The 20,062-nt window shown below is 36.6% G+C and overlaps 1 protein-coding gene across 7 annotated transcripts in view; it reads right to left on the reverse strand.

Moving 5' to 3' along the window:
- Positions 1-20,062, reverse strand: part of pleca (plectin a) — a 120,700-nt gene that overhangs the window by 92,650 nt on the left and 7,988 nt on the right. For 4 of the 7 annotated variants that reach the window (XM_053228501.1, XM_034298605.2, XM_053228500.1 and 1 more), the window contains exon 4: positions 14,907-15,102. In XM_053228501.1, coding sequence (XP_053084476.1) covers positions 14,907-15,102 — 196 coding nt within the window. Of the gene's footprint in view, positions 1-3,791; positions 4,087-14,906; positions 15,103-18,234; positions 18,430-20,062 lie in introns of those variants that run through there. The other 3 variants (XM_053228510.1, XM_053228509.1, XM_053228502.1) reach the window with 2 other exon arrangements.

A 20,062-nucleotide genomic window follows, 5' to 3' on the forward strand; every position in this document is an offset into this window, starting at 1 on the left:
CACATTGCTACAGTATTCAACAATTTGATCAAAGTGTGACGCACAAAATGAGAATCAGCCATCTGATCTACATATGTTGGCTGGAGTTAGACTTGCCTGTAGTAACAGCAGTATATTTTATTTAAAGCCAAGTCTCGATTAGCCATCTTAAAATACGGAGAAATTCATGGAATGGAATTTGAATTAAAAAACAGTGCTCCATCTCCCTTGTGTATGAATCTTATGAAGGTTATGAAAGTGAGGCGTGGCAATGTGGAACCGATGGTGTCTTGGTGTATATTATTAACTATTAAGTGTGTGTAAGAGACAGAGCATTTAAGCATTTAAATCTGTAAACAAAAGATCAATCAGCAGAGGCCATCTGTCTGCCAAAGCTAACACCGCTGTAAGCATGACTGCAAGCACACATAAACTGAAGTAACATGCCCTCTTATTTAGTCTGCAATGTTAACACTGGATGTGACCTCATCTTTTTGACTTATCTGAACCATTTCACACTAGTAAGTGAACACAGACTTCTGTGAGAGCATACCATGCCTCCAATTCTTCAGACAGGCAGGTCAGAGCAAGTCGAGGTCAGAGGTCATCTCCTGTTTTCAGTACAGCAGATGTGGCGAGACTGAGAGGCAATGAGAGTGGGGGGTCAAGCAGCTTCAAAAGGAACTCATGAAAACTGACACTGTCCATCTGGTGAGCATTGGGAGTGCTCAGTAGAAAAACGTCCATGCAGATTAGATGTACGATCAGTTTATCTAATAAAAAGTTAGTGATTCAGGGGGGTGATGTGTATAACTTTTAAACTAGTTAGAACAGAAGCAGCAGATTCTTTGAGTTAAATCCACTTAGTTTAATAGAGTACACTATTAAACCCCCACTTAGGTTTAATAGATTTCATTTTTTAGAGTCAATAAATATCACAGTGATAAGCAAGGAATAAACTGCTATCTAGCATGCTGTAATAAAAAAAAATAATGTGGCCTGATGAGAAACTGAGTTACTGTTAATTATTTTCCAATAATAACACATCCCCATGTGTTTTATTCCACTTATACCACAGCGATTTGACAAAGATTTCATTTTTTATTTATTATAGAAAGGCACGTCATACTTCTTATCCATTTATAGTTACATCATATGTTGTGGAAAAACAAGTTCTTGTTCAAGTCCTGTTATCACTTATGTTATACAAGCTATAAACAGTCATCTCTTCACCAGTCTCTCTCTTCTCTCTCAAGAAGTTAGTAAAACAAAAAAATGCAGGTTGTGAAGGTACTGAGAAACCAGAAGTCTACAAAGTCCTCTGTACTGAATACTTAACTGTAGTGGAAAACTGTCTGTTGCAAAGTACTGACACTTGAGACTACTTACATAAATGTTAAATAAATATCTTTTCTCTTTACAGACACCTTCACCAGATGTTTGTATGTTTGTATATTTCTCTTTGTTAATTAAATGTAGATTTTAAAAAAATCTGTTTATTATTAGGTTTAGATTATGTGGAGCACCACACAAGTCTCTGTGAATGAATAAATTCTATGTACTGAATACTTCAGGCATATGTGAGTTGATCCACTGTTACAACTGTAGGATTTTGGTTCTTTTCTTTTATGCCCACTTCTCTCTTTTCTGGTTTATTATGGTACAAGTTCTCTCGTAATGAGGTACATATGGGGTCGTGAAAAGTTTGATTCAGGACAGATACTTAAAGTGCTTGCAAGGCAATTTCATGCAAGGCCATGTGACTATCTTGATGAATAAGTCTTGATGGTCTTATTTAGACTGAAGCATATAACAATTACATTAATCAAAAGTAAATTTACATAATTTGAGTTATTTAAATGTACCGTTTATAATGTTTATAATCATATAATTTCAACTCCAGAAAAACTGTGGTTGACAATTTTGCACTGCATCTGCCTAGTTTCTTAGTTTCAGACGTCTATTTCCATCTTCTGGCCCAGCCAGAACAGAGCTGAACAGACAAGCCAAAGGTACATGCAGTCTGATTAGATAGGGTGGAGTTGGTAAGGGAAAGCCTGTCAGCACTTTTATTCATTTATCTTCAGTAATTGCTTTATCCCGGTCATGGTCGCGGTGGAGCCTATCCTAGGAGCACCGGGTGCAAGATGGGAATAGAGGCCTGGATGGGATGCCAGCTCATCACAGTAGACCATATGCACACACATTCCCATGCATTCACATAAGATCATGCAATCTTATTATTGTTGTGTGTCTAAATATTTAATAGGAAGAGATGTGCCTATGCAGTGAATATATGAATCTGCAGTCAGATACATACAACGTGTGCAAGTTCTCCCACCAGTCTTCCACTCTGCTTACCCAAGGACATAGCTTTGGTTTTAAAAGTGGGCTGAAACAAATCCTGTGTTGCCAACTCTTTTCAGGGATATTAGCTAATGCATGCTCAAAAAGTCAAAAAGATGATCTGATAGACTATTTTGTATATTAATTAAATCATTTTGTGGAAGATAATAGATTATACCTTATTTCTTAAAGAAGGATGAAGTTTTTGGTTATGGCACCTCAAACTGATGATTTCCATATTTGGAAAATAGTCCCAAACCATTTTTTTTTTTTTTTTTTACAAAATACTATAATTTCTATCAAGAGCATAGACAAAATGAAGCAGTGGTAGAGAGACATTGGTAAATAGACATAAAGAAAATGGTTTGGGAAGAAATAACTAGCTTTTATTACATGTGGATACTTTTTTTTTTAAATAAAACCAACAAATCCAGTGACAAAGACACTAAGTTGGCAACACAAGACCTACCACAATGGGGTAATTATCGGCCATTCTTTTGGAACTGGAAATTGGATTTTGAGGTAACTATACTTATGATTTGATCTGAGAACAGCAGTTCTTGATCAGATATAACTATATTGACTAGTAAAATTATTTAGTTATAACTAAAAGCTTATGCTAAATGTTATGGCTAAAAATGCTCCTGTGTATAAGATTACAGTGGTGGGGTGAGTAGAGCTCCCGTCTGTGATCAAAAATCAGGCTGGTATTTATAGTCATGCCTCCTTAGCTCCAAAGCTCCAGGCAGGAACAGGATTATGGGAAAGGGTGGCTCAACACTGACTATATAGACTGTTTAAACGTAATGATACCATTAGAGATGATCAGATTAGTGTGATTAGTGCAAATTGGTTTCTTTTACTCACTCAATCAATGCATTTATGACTGCATTTGATTATTTGATTATATTATCACATTTTGTTAAAATATTGTTTTCTGATGCTTGAAATGGATTTTGAATGGATGCTAAGAATAGGATCTTATATGAGGATCTCATAAACATTTTGTAAACAGTTTATGCTTAGTAATGATGTCATATATAGGGTTTATGAATACTTCTTTCCCACACCAATCACATGCACAAAAATTAAATCATGTGCATATTACACATTTCAAAATAAAGCATTCACAAGAAGCACTAAGCCAAGAGCTTGTTTGTAATCACACCTCCTAGCCAATTATGGTGGCCATCCAGAATAGAAAACATAAGGCAATCAGGAGGTTTGCCAAAATGTACTCATAAAAGCACATCCAACTCATTACACCATGTGACTTGGTGAAAAATATTGCTTATATGTTTCATGCAGCTTTGCTATCCTACACATCTGTGCAATTTGATATGGAATGACTTATCACCAGACTGCTATGGGTCATATCATTTCCACAGATATGCACACACACACACACACACACACACACAGTACTCTCATGTGGGGTCCATAACAGAAGTTAGAGGCTGTAGTACCTTTGTATTTCTCTCTGACGTTCTCATAAGCTTGCACAAAGCACTGCTCCTCCACATGTCCAGGAAGGCTGGCTGGATTATACATGGCCTTAAGGTCAGGTCAGCACAAATGTCTTCCTTTTACTGTTCTCTCGTTCTCTGTGTCCTTCCTCAGTCAGACGTCCCTGTCAGCCAGGCTGTGTGCATGTGTGTGTGTGTGTGTGTGTGTGTGTGTGTGTATGGTGTCTCCCTGCACTCACTCAACACTGAGTGTATATGTCTGTTTCCGTTCACAGCATTGGCTTCCAGTCCAGACCACCAGTACCACTCCCCTTATAAGCTTGAGAAATACCAACCCACACACACACACACACACACACACACACACACACAGGCCCTCCTTTTAAAGGCCCACACACTAGATCAGAGCACACAGCTGATTTCTAAGAACAACTCTATCAAGGCCAGTCAGAAAGCAGACATACTAATGTCCATGTTAACCCCAAGAACACAAAAAAACTCACTGCATGACTAACCTGTTCACAAAAGATTAATCTTTATATATAAAAACATGCTAGAGGGTCTTGCACAAATGATACACAGTCTATGAAAGAAGTCTTGCCACCCCCCATGAATATAAGCAAAAATTATTATATTAAATAAAAAAAATAATAATTAAAAAAACACATACAATGATTATCAATAAAAATACTCATTTTCTCTAGAATATTCTCATAAAAACTTCTCTTTTTTCCTGGAATTCTCATAAGAAAAGTGGCACAATTACTGGCATCCCTGGTATTATTAAATTATGTACAAAATAAATAAAATATAAAATTTAAAAATATATTTTAAAAAAATTAATTTTTTTTCTCAATAAATCAATAGATTATGGAAGACCGCATCTTAACAGAGATTTCCCATGATACTGTTGGTGATTAGCTGATGACTTGAATCATCATGACTTGATGACTTGAATGTGAGATAGAATGCTAAGCTCTCAGTACTAGAGCCAGCCATCTCTGCTATAGTTAAACTAACTTTAAACTAAAGGGCATCACCTTGTATTAACCACTTAAAGTCTCGGCTCATTATTCAATTATTCCTCTTTAAGCATTATATGCAGTAACTACTATAAATAACAGTAACTATAGGAAAACTAAGAAAAAACTCAGTTGCTGTCAGTGGGACCAAATAGGGTATAAATATGAGGTTGCACACATGTAAATTACCTTTATCATCCATTATCAAATGTAAACACAAGGAGCTTTCAACACAAAAGGAACAGATGGTTGTTCACAGGTGCAAGTCAGGTAATGGATATAAAAATACATGAGCAGTTTAAAGCACAATCAGGGCCATAATTAACAGGTGGAAATTTGCCAGGAAAAAAAACACATCGACCAGTGATAAGAAAAATGATGAAGGTGGGAGAGGGGCCCAAAAATCACAGTTTTACAACTGAAGACTTTATTTCGTATGGTTGTCAAGATGCCACCTCTATAAAAGATATTTACAAATATTTGGGGTTGGTTTTCTGACTCTTTAGGGCTGTTTTGCTAGTAGTGATCTAGGGGATCTTGAAAAGATCCCACAGGCATCATAAATTCTGCTATATACCAGGATATCTTAGCCCAAAACCTGGTAGACTCTGCTGGAAGAGTCTGTAGATTTCAAAACATTTCAATAAAAATAGACATGGAATGGACAGCCAGATACGCTCGTGAGACAAAATGCTGTTTGATGCATTTCCAACATTTATTCATTCATCCTTAGTAAATGCTTTATCCTATTTACAGGCACGGAGGTTTAAATGCTTAATTTGTTTATATTTTGTCTAAGTGACCTTAAGATTGCCCCTAGGTACAAATGAATGTATGAATGGGTGTGCATGGTGCCCTGTGATAGATTGGCATCCCATCCAGGATCTATTTCTCGCTCACACCCAGCGTTCCCAGGAGAGGCTCTGAATCCACCACAACCCTGGCCATAATAAAGCGGTTACTGAAAGTGAGGGAAGTAATTTATAAAATACCACAAGCAGGTTCTAACCATAATAATAACCCCAAATCAGAATGGGCGGGATTGTTCAAACTTTCTGCAGGAATGGGCAGCAATGGTGAAACTTTCTGCAGGATCTGGTGAGATTGGTCGAACATTCTGTGGGAGCAGGAGGGACTGGTCAGATTTCCTGCTGGAGTGGCAAGGACCGGTTAAACTTTCTATGGGAATGTGCGGGATTGGACAAACTTTTTGTAGGAGTGGTAAGGTTTGGACAGACTTACTGCAGGATTGGTCAAGAGTGTCTGTGGGAGCAATCTGGATTGGATTTCCTTTGGAAGCAGGAGGGAGTGGGAAAAAACAGTTCTGTGCTCACCTCTACTTAAGAATGCTCTATTTACCATTAACTCCAATCTCATAAGCCTCATCGCCTTTAAAGCCTTTAAATAAAAGTGTCATCCAGTGTGAATGAGGCCAGAAAAAAGCCCAATATAACAACAATGTGTGTAAAATTGTGCAAATTACACTTACATGAAACCTCAGATTCTTTCTATAAACTTTATAGTCACCCAATGGAATAGTTTCTGTTCCAGGGAACCTAAATACTGCTGATTTAGCAAATATATCTTACAGTGGATTAAAATAAAAAAAATAAAGCAATCCAGCCTGTCCATTTGGCAGCTTTCTGTGATATAATTTAAACACTCCCAAACAGCTTAATTATGCCTCATATACCTGTTTGTTTCACCATTTCGTAGAATTCTTGCCAAGTGTGGAGTAAAAACAGCCATTTGTGAGCTATTAATCAGTCAGAGATTCAGCTCTAACCGCTTTTGGCTGAATCCAAAAAAGGATTCAATTCTAAACGTCAATGTTCAGCCACTCAGGACCTATAGAGTCTCTCGGGAACCACGCAGAGCCAAATCTGCTGAGCATTTCAGCTATTAGGCAGCAGCTTTGCCTTCCCTTAATACAGAGTGATGAGAAACATTTCTCTAGTAGCTTTGGAAAACTTGACTTCGGAAAACTGACATGGCATGCCAAGTTAAGCATAATAACATGGTTTTGTAAGCTACACTGAAAAAGAATGGAATATGTGGTCAGTCAGATTTAAGAGGCCATATTATGTATAGTTTAGATAAAAATATATAAAAAGTTTCTTATCAAAATATGATTTCATTGCTTATACTAAACTTAATTCAAACAAGTTTCTAATTACTAGATTGAATTATGTAGAGTGAGTGTGATTCACATAGTATTAACATGAACTAATTATGTTATGAAATCTCATGGCAACAATGGGAACTAAATGAATGCAATTAAAGCACATACAGTAGAATAGTGCAGTGGTAATGTGGCAAAATGCCAGTGACCTGCATTCGGGTATCACATCAGGTGAGAGTGCAGAGTTTGATTTTATTTTGATTTCTGAGTTTTGAACATACATGATCAAATCATGTTGGATTTGTAAAAACAAATTGTGTTAATGTAACACAATTCAAATGTGTGGAACCGATGTACATGTTTGAATTAAGTAAATTAAATGAGTTTTTTTTCAATGTGCATTGTAAAATGGAATTGGGATGTATTGATGCTATTAAAAAAAGCGGTTTTTATACTGATGCTATTTAACAAAAAAGAGATTTTTAAAGGACAAGGAATAAATATTCGCCTAAGGGGTGGTGTTCTATGTAAGTACTTTGGTGTGTTCATCACATAGATGCTAATTTCTACCACAGTACAACTAGTGCAATGCAGTTATACTAATATCTAATATCTTGCTAATATCTTGGTTTTAATATTTTATATTCTTTCTATTTAGGATTTTATTTATAAATCTTTAAGATCTTGTTTTTATTTATATATCACATGGATTTGTTTATACATTTACACATTCTTTATGCACTGAGTCTGAGAAAGGTGCGCTATAGTTAAAACTATAAACTCCACTGAAAGCCACTGCAATAAAGGATGTGCACAAAAAGGTTGGACAGTGCAACATATGCACACATTTCAAGGTCTGGTGGTAGTTTAACAGGTATTTCATATGCTCTAATTGAAAAGCCTTCAAACACAAAAGGGTTTTCTTCACAAACAGCACTCAAATTTCAGCAATAAATCTAAATTAAAAAGCTTCATTAGTTACTCTAGTTCAAAATAATCCAAAACATGCTCTTGGTAAAATGACTTAAAAGGTAAAATGATATAAAAGCCCAGGTGTGAGCAGCTCTGAAAAGCAGCTACTGCAAAAGCCAGCAACCCTTAAGTGTTTAATCTAAACCGCATTTCTGCCCACTGATCACAGTTGTTTAAACTACTGACCCCATGTGGTGGCTATAAGTAACAGATTGTACAAGTAACATGAAAAAGCCTTAGCTACTGAGAAAATAGAACAAAACAGTGCAGTTTTGTGGCCATGATGGAAATGATTTCCATCGTTAAAATCATTAAGACCACCATCACAGACTCGCGAAAGACCTAAGATATACATAAAGATATATAAAGTTGAAACAGAACAGGCAGAGGGAAAATAATGAATAAATAATTGATTGGGCATCTGAATTTCCATTGCTTATCAAGCATGGGTCAGTAGGCTATAGACCATAAAGTAATTACCACATGACAGTATGAATAATGAAGTTATTTAAAATAATGAAGAATTACTCTAAACCAGTTTATCCCAAACATAACTCTGGGACTCTTGTCCCAGAGTTCCCCTTCTTTGCACTCTCATATTTTCACTGCATTAATATTACTGATCAAATCAGCTGCTATTAAAGAGGCCACTCTGGCAGCTCACAAGGAAACCTGTGGAGTTTGTAATACCTACACTCTACAAATAGGTCATTAATGATATGTTTCTACTTGTTCTATAATTTCATATATATCAAAATACTTAAAAACAGAAACAGCAATAATTACAAATAAATAGGTTACTGGACTATGCATGTTTAGTCATGCAATTTTGTGTAAGGAGAAATAGCTGCTATTTGCATTCATAGACCTGTGTTGCTTTCAGTCGATAATGAATGTTACATTTATGCACTTACATGGGCCTAAATAACATGAATCTGAAATCTACACTGTTTAATTTTCATTTTTAAATTCTATTGCACCTTGCTTTTTCAAGAATAATAATCAACATTTACCAGATGTAAACAAGTATCAATATTACATAAATACATAAGCATTTATGGGGAAACAGGGAAAGACAAAAAAATAAATAAACCAAAGACGTCAGAACAACAGGAATCGTTTCACTGCTAGATTCAGCTTGTACAAGATCTCCCTCAGGGCGACCTGTTAAAAGGAGGATCTTGTGAAACCACTCAGTGCTTGTCGGTAACAGCAACAGGAAAAAGTCAGGAAGAGCATACCATTTACAATTTTGCTGCCAACTTCAGCTGATAAGAGATCACTCACTGTGCTTTTCAGAGATGGCACAGAGAGAAACTTAAATACATGGAGATATTGATATCTTTGCAAAAAAATAACTGTGGAGATAATAAAAATTGTTTCACTGGCATGTCATAATTCTGATATATTGCCCAGGTCTACTTTAGGCATTTAATTAATATAATTAAGATACCTTATATTGATTATATCCAGTTAAATGAAAAAAAGTCTGCCACTGACTATAAATATGAGTGTATTTTAATATATTTATGAGATAAATGTTGGTAGCTTGCACTGTAGGAGATTATGGTTTCCTAAAAATTCAAATAAAATAAAAATTAATAAAATATGGGGTGTGTATGTGGGTGTGTGAATGGTGCTCTGTGATGAACTGATGTCCCATCCAGGGTGTATTCCCGCTTTGCAGTGCCTTCAGATATTACTCATATAAGCTATGATGATATAAGCATGGATCCCATTTTTCCATTTCTGATACAAAACAGATCAATGAATTGTCTGGTATCTGATACTGAAACTGATCTAAAACTGATATCCTCCTAGCAAGACATCTCACTGAGCTTCTGTTTCCAAGTTATGTGAAAGGTCACAGGCATGAATGCGGTAGGCTTTAGAACAATTTGTGTCTTATGTTCAGGCATGAACTGTTGTGTCAGTAAATATAGTATCACTTACATTCATTGAATAAAATCAGTATATAAGATCTTAAAATGTATCAGAACCAATCTAGTTCTGATAATAATACTGAGTCTACTCAGTTTTAAAAAAAAGAAGTAAAAATAGGTCCGAGTAGCTGTTTTTAGTCAAGTCAAGTCAAGTCGAGCCTTATTGTCATTCTGCTACATGTGTGGACATATAGTCGAACAAAATGTCGTGTCTCGCAGGACCACAGTGCTACATACAAGTTAAACATAAATATGAACATAGAAGTATAAGAAAAACATCTAGGGTTTTAGGGTGGTTTATATGAGCTGCTTCACTTTGTCCGAGGAAAGAAAAGTGGACTGACTAACTGAGTAATCGTCATTAATTTTCAGCCACAGGATGGTAGTCTAGAGTGCAAATATTACACTATTCCTGCTTTTTGCACGAAATACAGGAAAGTTATCACTGATAGGGTGGTGTGATGAACTGTTCCTCTTATACCACAGAAGTTTGCCAAGAATAACATTTTTTTATTTATTAATGGACACATTGTACTTTTTTCTAATACTGTAAATATTTTGCATATAAACATTGATTATGATCCTAATTCTTCAGTGGCACATTGGGGATTTCACACATTTTCATCAAATGTTCTATATATACTCCATCAGGCAAGATCAAGCAGAGATGATGTAAGACAGTGTTCAATCTCTCCTCAAGAAAATGAAAAAGTAAAAACAGCAGTCAGCAGCTCTGAGGGAACAGCAACTCTGTTGGCAAACAACAGGCTAGGCACTACACCAAAGAAAACATTCTCAGTAAACACATGCACACAATCGCACACACACACACACCTAGAGCCTACTTGGTTTTACACCATGGAGTGCCCTGTGCATACTTTGTATGCTTACACAGGACAAGTTAAATACTGAATCATGCAAGTGTTGTGTGCTTGTGTTGTGTGTATATAATGTCACCTCACATCCACGCAACCTTAAGATTCATTCATGCTAGTTTTGATGAAGGTCATTTTGAAATATTTAGCATCGGTACATAAAACTGGACATGCGTTCTAATAATACAAACAGTTAATAACACTGTTCTAATATGATGAAGTCCAGTCACTAGGTTTACTATGAAACATTCAGCACTACATACACCCCCTGGCAAAATTTATGGAATCACCACACTTAGAGGATGTTCACCCAGCCTTTTTACTTTATAGCAAACAAACAAATCACAGATATGACACAAAAAAGGTTTTGTTCAATAGCTTAACATTTTGGCTTTGTGAAACATACAGCAAAAAAATTCAGTGACATTTTTTTTATTAATAGCATGTCATTTTCCAAATCAAGTAGAGGAAAAAAGTATGGAATCACTCAATGTTGAGGAAAAAATTATGGAATCATCAACAAAAAAACACAATTAGTACTTTGTTGCTCCTCCTCTGGCTTTTATGACAGCCTGAATTCTTTGAGTCATAGACTTCACTAATGAAAAACAATATTCCCCATCATTCTGGTTCCAGCTTTCTCGAATAGCAGTTGACAGATCAGCTTTGCAGGATGGAGCCTTATTATGGACCAGTTTTTTTTAATATCCACCATAAATTTTCAATTGGATTGAGATCCGGACTGTTTGCTGGCCATGTCATTGAGTTGATATGCCTTTCCTGAAGAAAAGCTTTACCACTGTTTGCTCTGTGGCATGATGCATTGTCATCCTGAAAAATTACTTCATCATCACCAAACCTATTTTCTATGGATGGAATGAGAAAAGTGTCCAGATTTTCAGTGTACTCCTGTGCACTGACTGCTGAGGTAATGACTGCCATCTCCCCTGGTCCTTTACCTGACATGCAACCCAATATCATAAATGAGTTGGGAAATTTGATTGTTTTCTTCAGGCAGTCATCTTCAAATGTTTCGTTAGAACGGCACCAGACAAAAGTTCCAGCATCATCTCCTAGGCAAATGCAGATTCGTGATTCATCACTGAATATCACTTTCATCCAATCATCCACACTCCATGATTGCTTCTCCTTAGCCCACTGTAACCTTGTTTTCTTCTGTTTTGGTGTTAGTGCTGGTTTTCTTTTGGCTTTTCTATATGTAAATCTCATTTCATTCAGCCGGTTTCTTACAGTTCTGTCACAAACATTGACTCCTGTTTCCGCCCGTTTGTTTTTCATTTGTTCTGTTGTGCATTTTCTATTTTCAAGGCATATTGCTTTGAGTTTTCTATCCTGATGCTTTGACGTCTTCCTTCCTTAGTCTGCCTGTATGTTTTCTAACCTTCCCATTAAGTTTATATTTGCCCCAAATTTTAGACACAGCTAACTGGGATCAACTTCTTTGGCCACACTCCATGTTGAAATTCCATGTTGAAGGAGTTTTATAATCCTTTCCAATGTTTCAGTTGACATCTCTCTCGTTGGAGCTATGTTTCCTTTCAATTAGTCAAGTTCAACAGCTCGTTAAGGTGTGTAAGCACCCCCTTTTAACTGCTGACTTATTAGCATTTTTAGACTTGTCCCAGTATTTGTTTTAGAAATGGAAATTAAAAGATGATTCCATAATTTTTTCCTCAACATTGAGTGATTCCATAATTATTTCCTCTACTTGATTTGGAAAATGACATGCCATTAATAAAAAAAATGTCACTGAATTTTTTTGCTGTATGTTTCACAAAGCCAAAATGTTAAGCTATTGAACAAAACCTTTTTTGTGTCATATCTGTGATTTGTTTGTTTGCTATAAAGTAAAAAGGCTGGGTGAACATCCTCTAAGTGTGGTGATTCCATAATTTTTGCCAGGGGTTGTACAAGCGCTTAGCGGTTAGATCAGGTGTATAAGTTTGATATGTATGATAAAATCCTTGAGAATTGTGAAATTTCATAATTTCATAGAAATAGTGTTTTATCACCAGGCAGTGTGTTATGGAACGTTACAGTAAAGAAATTTGTGATCCTGGATGTTGTTGTTAGTTCTATTGTCAGTCAGTTTCTTCTTTCTCCATTCCACACCATTCTTAAGAATCACTAGAGTTGCATCCAGATGTGGAAAATACTTGAATAACTGAACTTTGTTACTGTACCTAAGTACTATTTTGAATTATTTGTACTATATTCAAGTATTATTAAAGTTGACCACTTGTACTATTACTCAAGTAATAGTACTTACAGTAATTACTCAAGTAATAGTACTTCTCTCTTACAAGAGAGAAAACATACCTTTTTACTCCTATTTAAATTTTAATTTAAAGTAAATTAATAAAAATTAAAAAGTACTTATTACAAATCTCAAACAGCATGATTTTTCTTGATTTAGCTAGTTAAGTTTTGTAAAATAGTTTGTTAAATTAGCTAGCTAATTAGGTTTTTTAAATTACCTTGCTAAATGAGCTAGCTAGTTACAATTTTAAAATTACCTTCTGTTGCTAATGTGCCTTAGCATTCATCCCAAAAAAGGCTATTAAGGATTAGAGAATCAGTAAGCGAAAATTCTAAGTTTTTCTGAGTTAGCAGAATATTTTTCCTCATGACTGATATGACTGCAAAGTAGCTAGGTCATGCAGGGTTGGAAATGATACACTTTTGGTCAGCTCTTTTAATCAGTTATAATACATAAAATATTTACTTTTTACTCATGAATGCTTGGGTATGTTTATACATCATATGGCCAAAAGTATGTGGACACCTGACCATCACACCCATATGTGGTTCTTTCCTAAACTGTTGCCATGAAGTTGGAAACACACAATTGTCAAGAATGCCTTTGTATGTTGTAGCATTAAGATTTCCTTTCACTGGAACTAAAGAAGGCAGACCTGCTCCAGCATGACAACGCCCCTGTGCACAAAGTGAGCTCCATGAAGACATGGTTCACCAAGGTTGTTGTGGAAGAACTTGAGTGGTCTGCACAGAGCCCTTACTTCAACCCCACTGAACACCTTTGGGATGAACTGGAACACCAACTTCGCATCAGGTCTTCTCACCAGACATCCCTCCCCAATCTTTTGTGCTGTTATGGCTGAATGAGTACAAATCCCCACAGCCATGTTCCAATATCTGGTGGAAAGCCTTCTCAGACGACTGGAGGCTGTTATAGCAGTAAAGTGGGGACCAACTCCATATTAATACCGATGGTTTTGAAATGGGATGTTAATTGGTCAGGTGTCCAAATATTTTTGGCCATATAGTTTATGTAGATACTTTTTACTTTCACTAAAGTAGATTTTTGCCTCCATATGCCTACTTTTTTATTGATTTTTTAAGATTTTGACATAGAACTAATACTTTCACTTAAGTCCATCCCAATGCATGTACATTAACATTTACATTTATTCATTTAGCAGACGCTTTTAACCAAAGCGACTTACAAGTAAGGAAATACAAGCAAAGTGATATATCAAGCAGAGAACAATACAAGTAATGCTACCATACAAGCCACTGTAAGTGCAGATTTTTATTTATTTATTTTTTTTTTGAGTGGGGACAAGTTAGGGGTTAGCTAAGCGTTCACGGACGAGGTGGGTCTTTAGCCATTTTTTGAAGACAGTGATGGTTTCTGCTGTCTTGATTGAGGTTGGAAGTTCATTCCACCACTGAGGGACAGTCAGTTTGAAAGATCTGGAAACAGATCTCATGCCTCACTGAGCAGACACTACCTGGTGTCGGTCGGCATACTATTTACTAAATAGTATGTCAAAATAATACACCAGCAGTTCTTACTTCTTATAGTGGAGTACTGTTTAGAACAAATTTACAAATTAATTCTTAACAGATGTAGAACAAGAGTGTCATCTGCACACTTCAGAATGTGTCTGTTAATCTGCTGGCTACTAGTCATCTGTGTATGCTAGAGAGAAATAGGAAATAGGAATAGCATACAGCCTTGAGGGATGCCAATAGACACAGAACCACTCCACTCCTCTCTACTTTTCACATTCAAGAACAATAAAAATTCATCAGATCCACTCTTCTAACTGTGTGAGATGATTGTTTATGAAGTGGTGTGGTGTGTTTCACTGTACTGCAGCAGAAGCAGTACTCTGACTCAGACCTCCTCTTACCTGCGATGCGGATGACCGCTCTCTCAGCAGGGTCCAGAACATCTCCAGATGCCGATTTAGAACGTTTGACACGCTGGTGCTTGGCCAGATTCCAGGGCAGGGTGTCTCCGGGGAAGGCTGAGGAGCACAGCTCGCTCCTACTCTCCTCTGATGCAGACCTCTCTCGGAGACGTGGACGAGGAGTCACAGACATTGCCTGCAAAAAGTTTACAACACAGTAAGACTTTCTGGTATTCATGTTTTTTATATATTTGCTGCCAAGGTTTAGACAGCACTGTCCACCATTGCCATCAAAGCATCAGGGGGAAGAATGATGTTCATCACTCCAGTACATTTCCAGAGACTTGTAGAGTCGATGCCAAGGCACACTGAAGCTGTTCTGGCAGCTCGCTGTGGGCTACAATGAGCTGACTCAGCAAAAACAAGCTGAAATATCTCAGGAAACACTTCTAAAGCAGTTATAAATTTTTAAAAAGTCTAAAGCCAAACAAGAAGCTCATTTACAGTGTATTATCTTTCATTATCACCGTGTGCAAGGTATACCCACCTAAATACTGTGTTTTTCATCATTCTTAAGTCTCATTTGTCAGTAGCCAATGCAAACTATTGCTTTTGCACTGATTATTGCAATAGTTACTCTTACAAAACTCACAACAGCATAGTCATTTGTTCTAGAACAAATATTATCAGAAGTCATTAAATAATAAATGTTGTTTTATAGACACACCTCCATAATTATTGCCATCTTTCATAAAAATGAGCAAAAATGAGCAAAAATTGACAATGACACAAATTTCAATCTCAAATAATCAGAGAACTATTCACCTTTAGTGGATCTCAACAGTATTTTCTCTCGAAAACAAATGCAGCAAAGTTAACAACGCTTAAAAGTAATTTAAAATGAATGCAAAAATTCTTATCTAACAGACAGATGGATCTGTACAAGTCAGATAATAGACATAACAATACCGCTATCAGTCTGTAGCAGTTAAAATACTGCCAGTAAACATACACATGAGTAACTCTCCAGGGACAGCTTCAGCAAATATTGATGTTAGGGTGCCAATAATTTTGAAACCATTGTTCTGCAGGAAATTGCACTATATAAGAAACGAATTTTAAATAAGACTATACAGCACCCAGGCTCAAAAGATCACTCATTGCATGCAATATTCATTTTCATAAAAGGTGCCAATAATTCTGGAGTCGACTGTAATTTTCCATTAGCAGGGAAAATGGGGGTGTGGGAGGAAGTCTTTTTTCCCTCTTATGTAATTCCTACAATAAATTAAAGATGGAAAGTGCTGAAAGAGGTACTGTAGGCTTTCCTACCAAGGCTCTCTTTATGGCTATAAGACTGAGAGAAAGTGTGGCTTTCAAACTGCGGCTTACACCAAGTACAAATTATAATTATATAATTCAGTAATTAGTAGCAGTAAATACATGGCAAAAATGAGTGTTAAGAAAAATTATATGCATTTAGTCAATTGCCTGCTTTCAGTTCACAGTATTTTTCATTTTAAATAGATCAGTTATCTATCAGTTAGAGCAGTCAGTTATCAACTTGTGTTATACTACCACAGCTCTGCTGAATGCTTAATTCTGATTGGTCAGAAAGTGTTGATTAATTTTCTATCACAGCAAAGCTAGGACAGTAGTTTGACTGCAAGGATTATATTAATGCACTTGTTTTAATATATTATCATTTCCTTAATAACAACTAAACAGGTACTTGTATGGAGGACCCTCTATATAAACAAACAAACAAACAAAAAAGTGTGTAATTGTTCATATGGTGAAGTTTTCTGTAGATGACATTTGTTTAACATTTTGTTGAAGGAGTCTCCAGTGTCATCACTCTGTAACAGTCTGGGGTAAAGCTGTAATTTTAAGTTTTCAGACACAGGAAAGTCTTCAGAATGGAGGCCTTTGCCTTTTGCTGTTTCACAGTAACACGATAAGCTGCATTTTTGCTGTCTTTCCTGCTGGTGAAGGTACGAGTGTTTATAGCCAGCATAATGCAAGTCATATCAGGAACTTGTTTTGCGGATGTTACACAACATTAAACTTGAATATAAATGGATTAAATGTATGATATATGTTTTTCTATGACAAAAATTGTTAGCGTTGGCAAATTGCTGTAGTATAAGAAGAATAATAAGAAGAAACTATTTCAGGATGTGGTGTGGAAAATATTCAACTTCAAGATGGTAACAGTAACTTTGCTTCACACAACCCTGTCACTGATTATTTTCACATGCTGGTGAACTGATGAATTGATTATTCAGTGGCACAAATAGGCCATGGGAATTCTGGGAAGACCAATATTGCAGTCCTGAGAAAACCTATGGGAAGTGGGCCAAGCTTTTGTGCCATTCTACAAAATAAAACATAGTCTTAAAGGACTGTGACATGCAGAATTTTTATTTACTAAACCACACCTTTTGTTTTTTTTTGTTTTGTTTTTTTTGGTTATTGCAGTGTCCACTGCTGCAGAAGGTCGCAGTATGCAAATGAGCTCCAGCTGCTGAGCATCTAACCAATCAGGGTTTGTTTCAGGCGAGTGTTGTGACGATTCAAGACTGTCACCTGTTCTTCATCAATCATCTTGGTCTAATGAAGGCGATTAAAACTTTACCGTATAATCAGATACAGAAATACCAAGGGCATAGACAAGCCCATATACAGTATTATTTGTAAATAATAAAATCATAGACACAGACAGACAGATTCACAGACAGATTGATAGACACTGAATATGAATTTGAGGCATCTGTGAACTGTTTCTAAACTGTAAAGAGTAAATGACCCGTCATGAAAGAGCCATCATTAACACTAAGTCATCACACACAGCACTTTGAGTACACTGCGCAAAAATATGGCCATCATAACCAAGAGCATGCAGTGATGCAGCAAAACACCGGCGCGTGCCTGCGGGGGAATAAACCCGCATTCAGGGGAAAAAAGAGTTTTATCTCCATTCTGGCTGCTCACCTTCAGCAATGCACTTCTAATTTAGCTTCACTTATAACCTCCAAATCTGTCACAACGACACATTAAAGCATCAAAGCCAGCATCACGCTGACAAACTTAATAATTATCCAGTCAGCCTGAGGAGAGGCTGCGTCCTAAACCGCATACTAGCGCACTAAATAGTATGCGGTGCTTTCGGGCACTATCTCGACCTGCATAGGCTGTGCTACTTTGGCATATTTACCACCTTTACAGTTTAGGACATGGTGTATAAATAGCATGCAAACCGTTTTCTACTTGAGCAATAGCCATCACTGTGCGCCGCCTAGTCAAATGTCAGTAAGAAAAGATTTACCGGAAGTTGCTTGATTGGTGAGAATCCGCTGCGTCTGATTTTGTAGGGATCAGCAGAGTAAATGCAGCAGGGAGAGGATTACACGCTCCTGATGATGCAGACGCGCTCAATAGCGATATCACCTCCTACATCAGGACGCATCATTTACACCAGGCTCGCGCTCTATTCACCGGGACACAAATGCTAGACAGTGAAGGGCACTACTTTACGCACTCTTCTACACAGCACAATGAGGCAGTCACTGAAGCAATAGAGTCTCTGTGTCATAAACTGCACACTGATGACCCTTTCTCACTATAACCCTGCGCATTGCGTAAAAACCTCCAATTCTCTGTCCAGCAAAGCTGCAACTGCATGTCTTCTTGCATAATCTGGACAAAATTACAGGTCATTTGCTAGCTATGCAGTAAGGACATGACTTGCAATATATTAAAGGTGCAGTCTGTCATTTTCAAAAAAAAAATTCTAGACATGTAATAATAATAATAATAATAATAATAATAATAATAATATGTACTACTATACCACAGCACTGTTGAATTCTTGAAACTGATTGGTCAGAAGGTGTTGATTCGTGTCCTTTAACAGCACTGTACTGTCAGTACTTCTGGTTGTAATTCATCATAATTCAAATCATAGGTACTTATATCGTTTCTATAGTAACAACTCATTCACTAGGACTTGTGTGGCAGATGATCCACATAAACTAAAACTACAGGGTGTCCGAAAAGACAGGAACCAGTGACAGTAAAACGACATACTTAATTTTGTATTTATTATTTACAACTTATGCTGTACACGTTCACCCTTATGTTCTATGCATCTTCTCAGTCGCTGTATCACGTTTTTGATCACGGATTTAGCTCAACATATTCTCATTGGTTCCTGACTTTTTAGACACCCTGTATAAATAAAGTATTTTTTTTTAAATTCCAGCCTGAAAGATAAGCTCCAACAACACCCAGTACAGAACTCCTCAGCTCAGCTTCTTAATAGGCAACTCAAGTTTAAACACATAGAGAGAGGATTGTTGGTGGTAAAAGTTAGATAGTATACAGTACACTAAACAAAAAAGGTATTTCAAAGCAAAAATGTTTGACATCAGCTCACATTACAGCCCCAATAAAGGGGAGACTTGCTTAAATTTACTACTCCATGTTATTTGAAGTATATGGCAGACTGAAGGGGAAGACTTGTCAATGCTACAATTATTTCATCTCACAGGCAGCAGAGTGGTATATAAAAATATTACATACTGCTCCTTTAAAACATGACATGCTTAGTGATTGGCCTGGATTAGAATCATCAGAAGTATTACATATTTTTGAATCACATGAATGACCCCATGAAATTTTCACAGCACACAGTAAAACAGATGTTTAGTGTTTAAAGGGTCTATTTGCATATTTCAGTTACTGTGATATAATAGATATAATAGTATTGCCATGGCCATTATTGTGATACCAGTTAACTTCCAGAACAGTCTTGAACCCACCTTTTATTTCATGTAGGCCTGTACTTGCCAGATTTCTAGAAATTCCATCCAGACTTTTTGCAGTGAAAGAGGTTCTTTTTTTCATCATCATACTTAAGAGACAAACAATAAATATTGCAAATGTCCAATGTCAATTTAATTAGAATGACAGAGAAGAAAAGAACCCTAAGCATTCTAATGCTTTTGGTCAGTGTTTATGCCTGGGAAAATCTTGTGTAATAGGTTAACAAAGCATTCAATGAAGACAAATGACTTGGTACAATGAGGCATGGGCTTAACAGGAGGAGGGGTTTGAGCTAACTGTGCATGCCATCCAGCCTTAGCGCCAGTCTC

This window comes from Pangasianodon hypophthalmus, chromosome 23 (genome assembly GCF_027358585.1).
Source record: "Pangasianodon hypophthalmus isolate fPanHyp1 chromosome 23, fPanHyp1.pri, whole genome shotgun sequence".
Taxonomy (NCBI): domain Eukaryota; kingdom Metazoa; phylum Chordata; class Actinopteri; order Siluriformes; family Pangasiidae; genus Pangasianodon; species Pangasianodon hypophthalmus.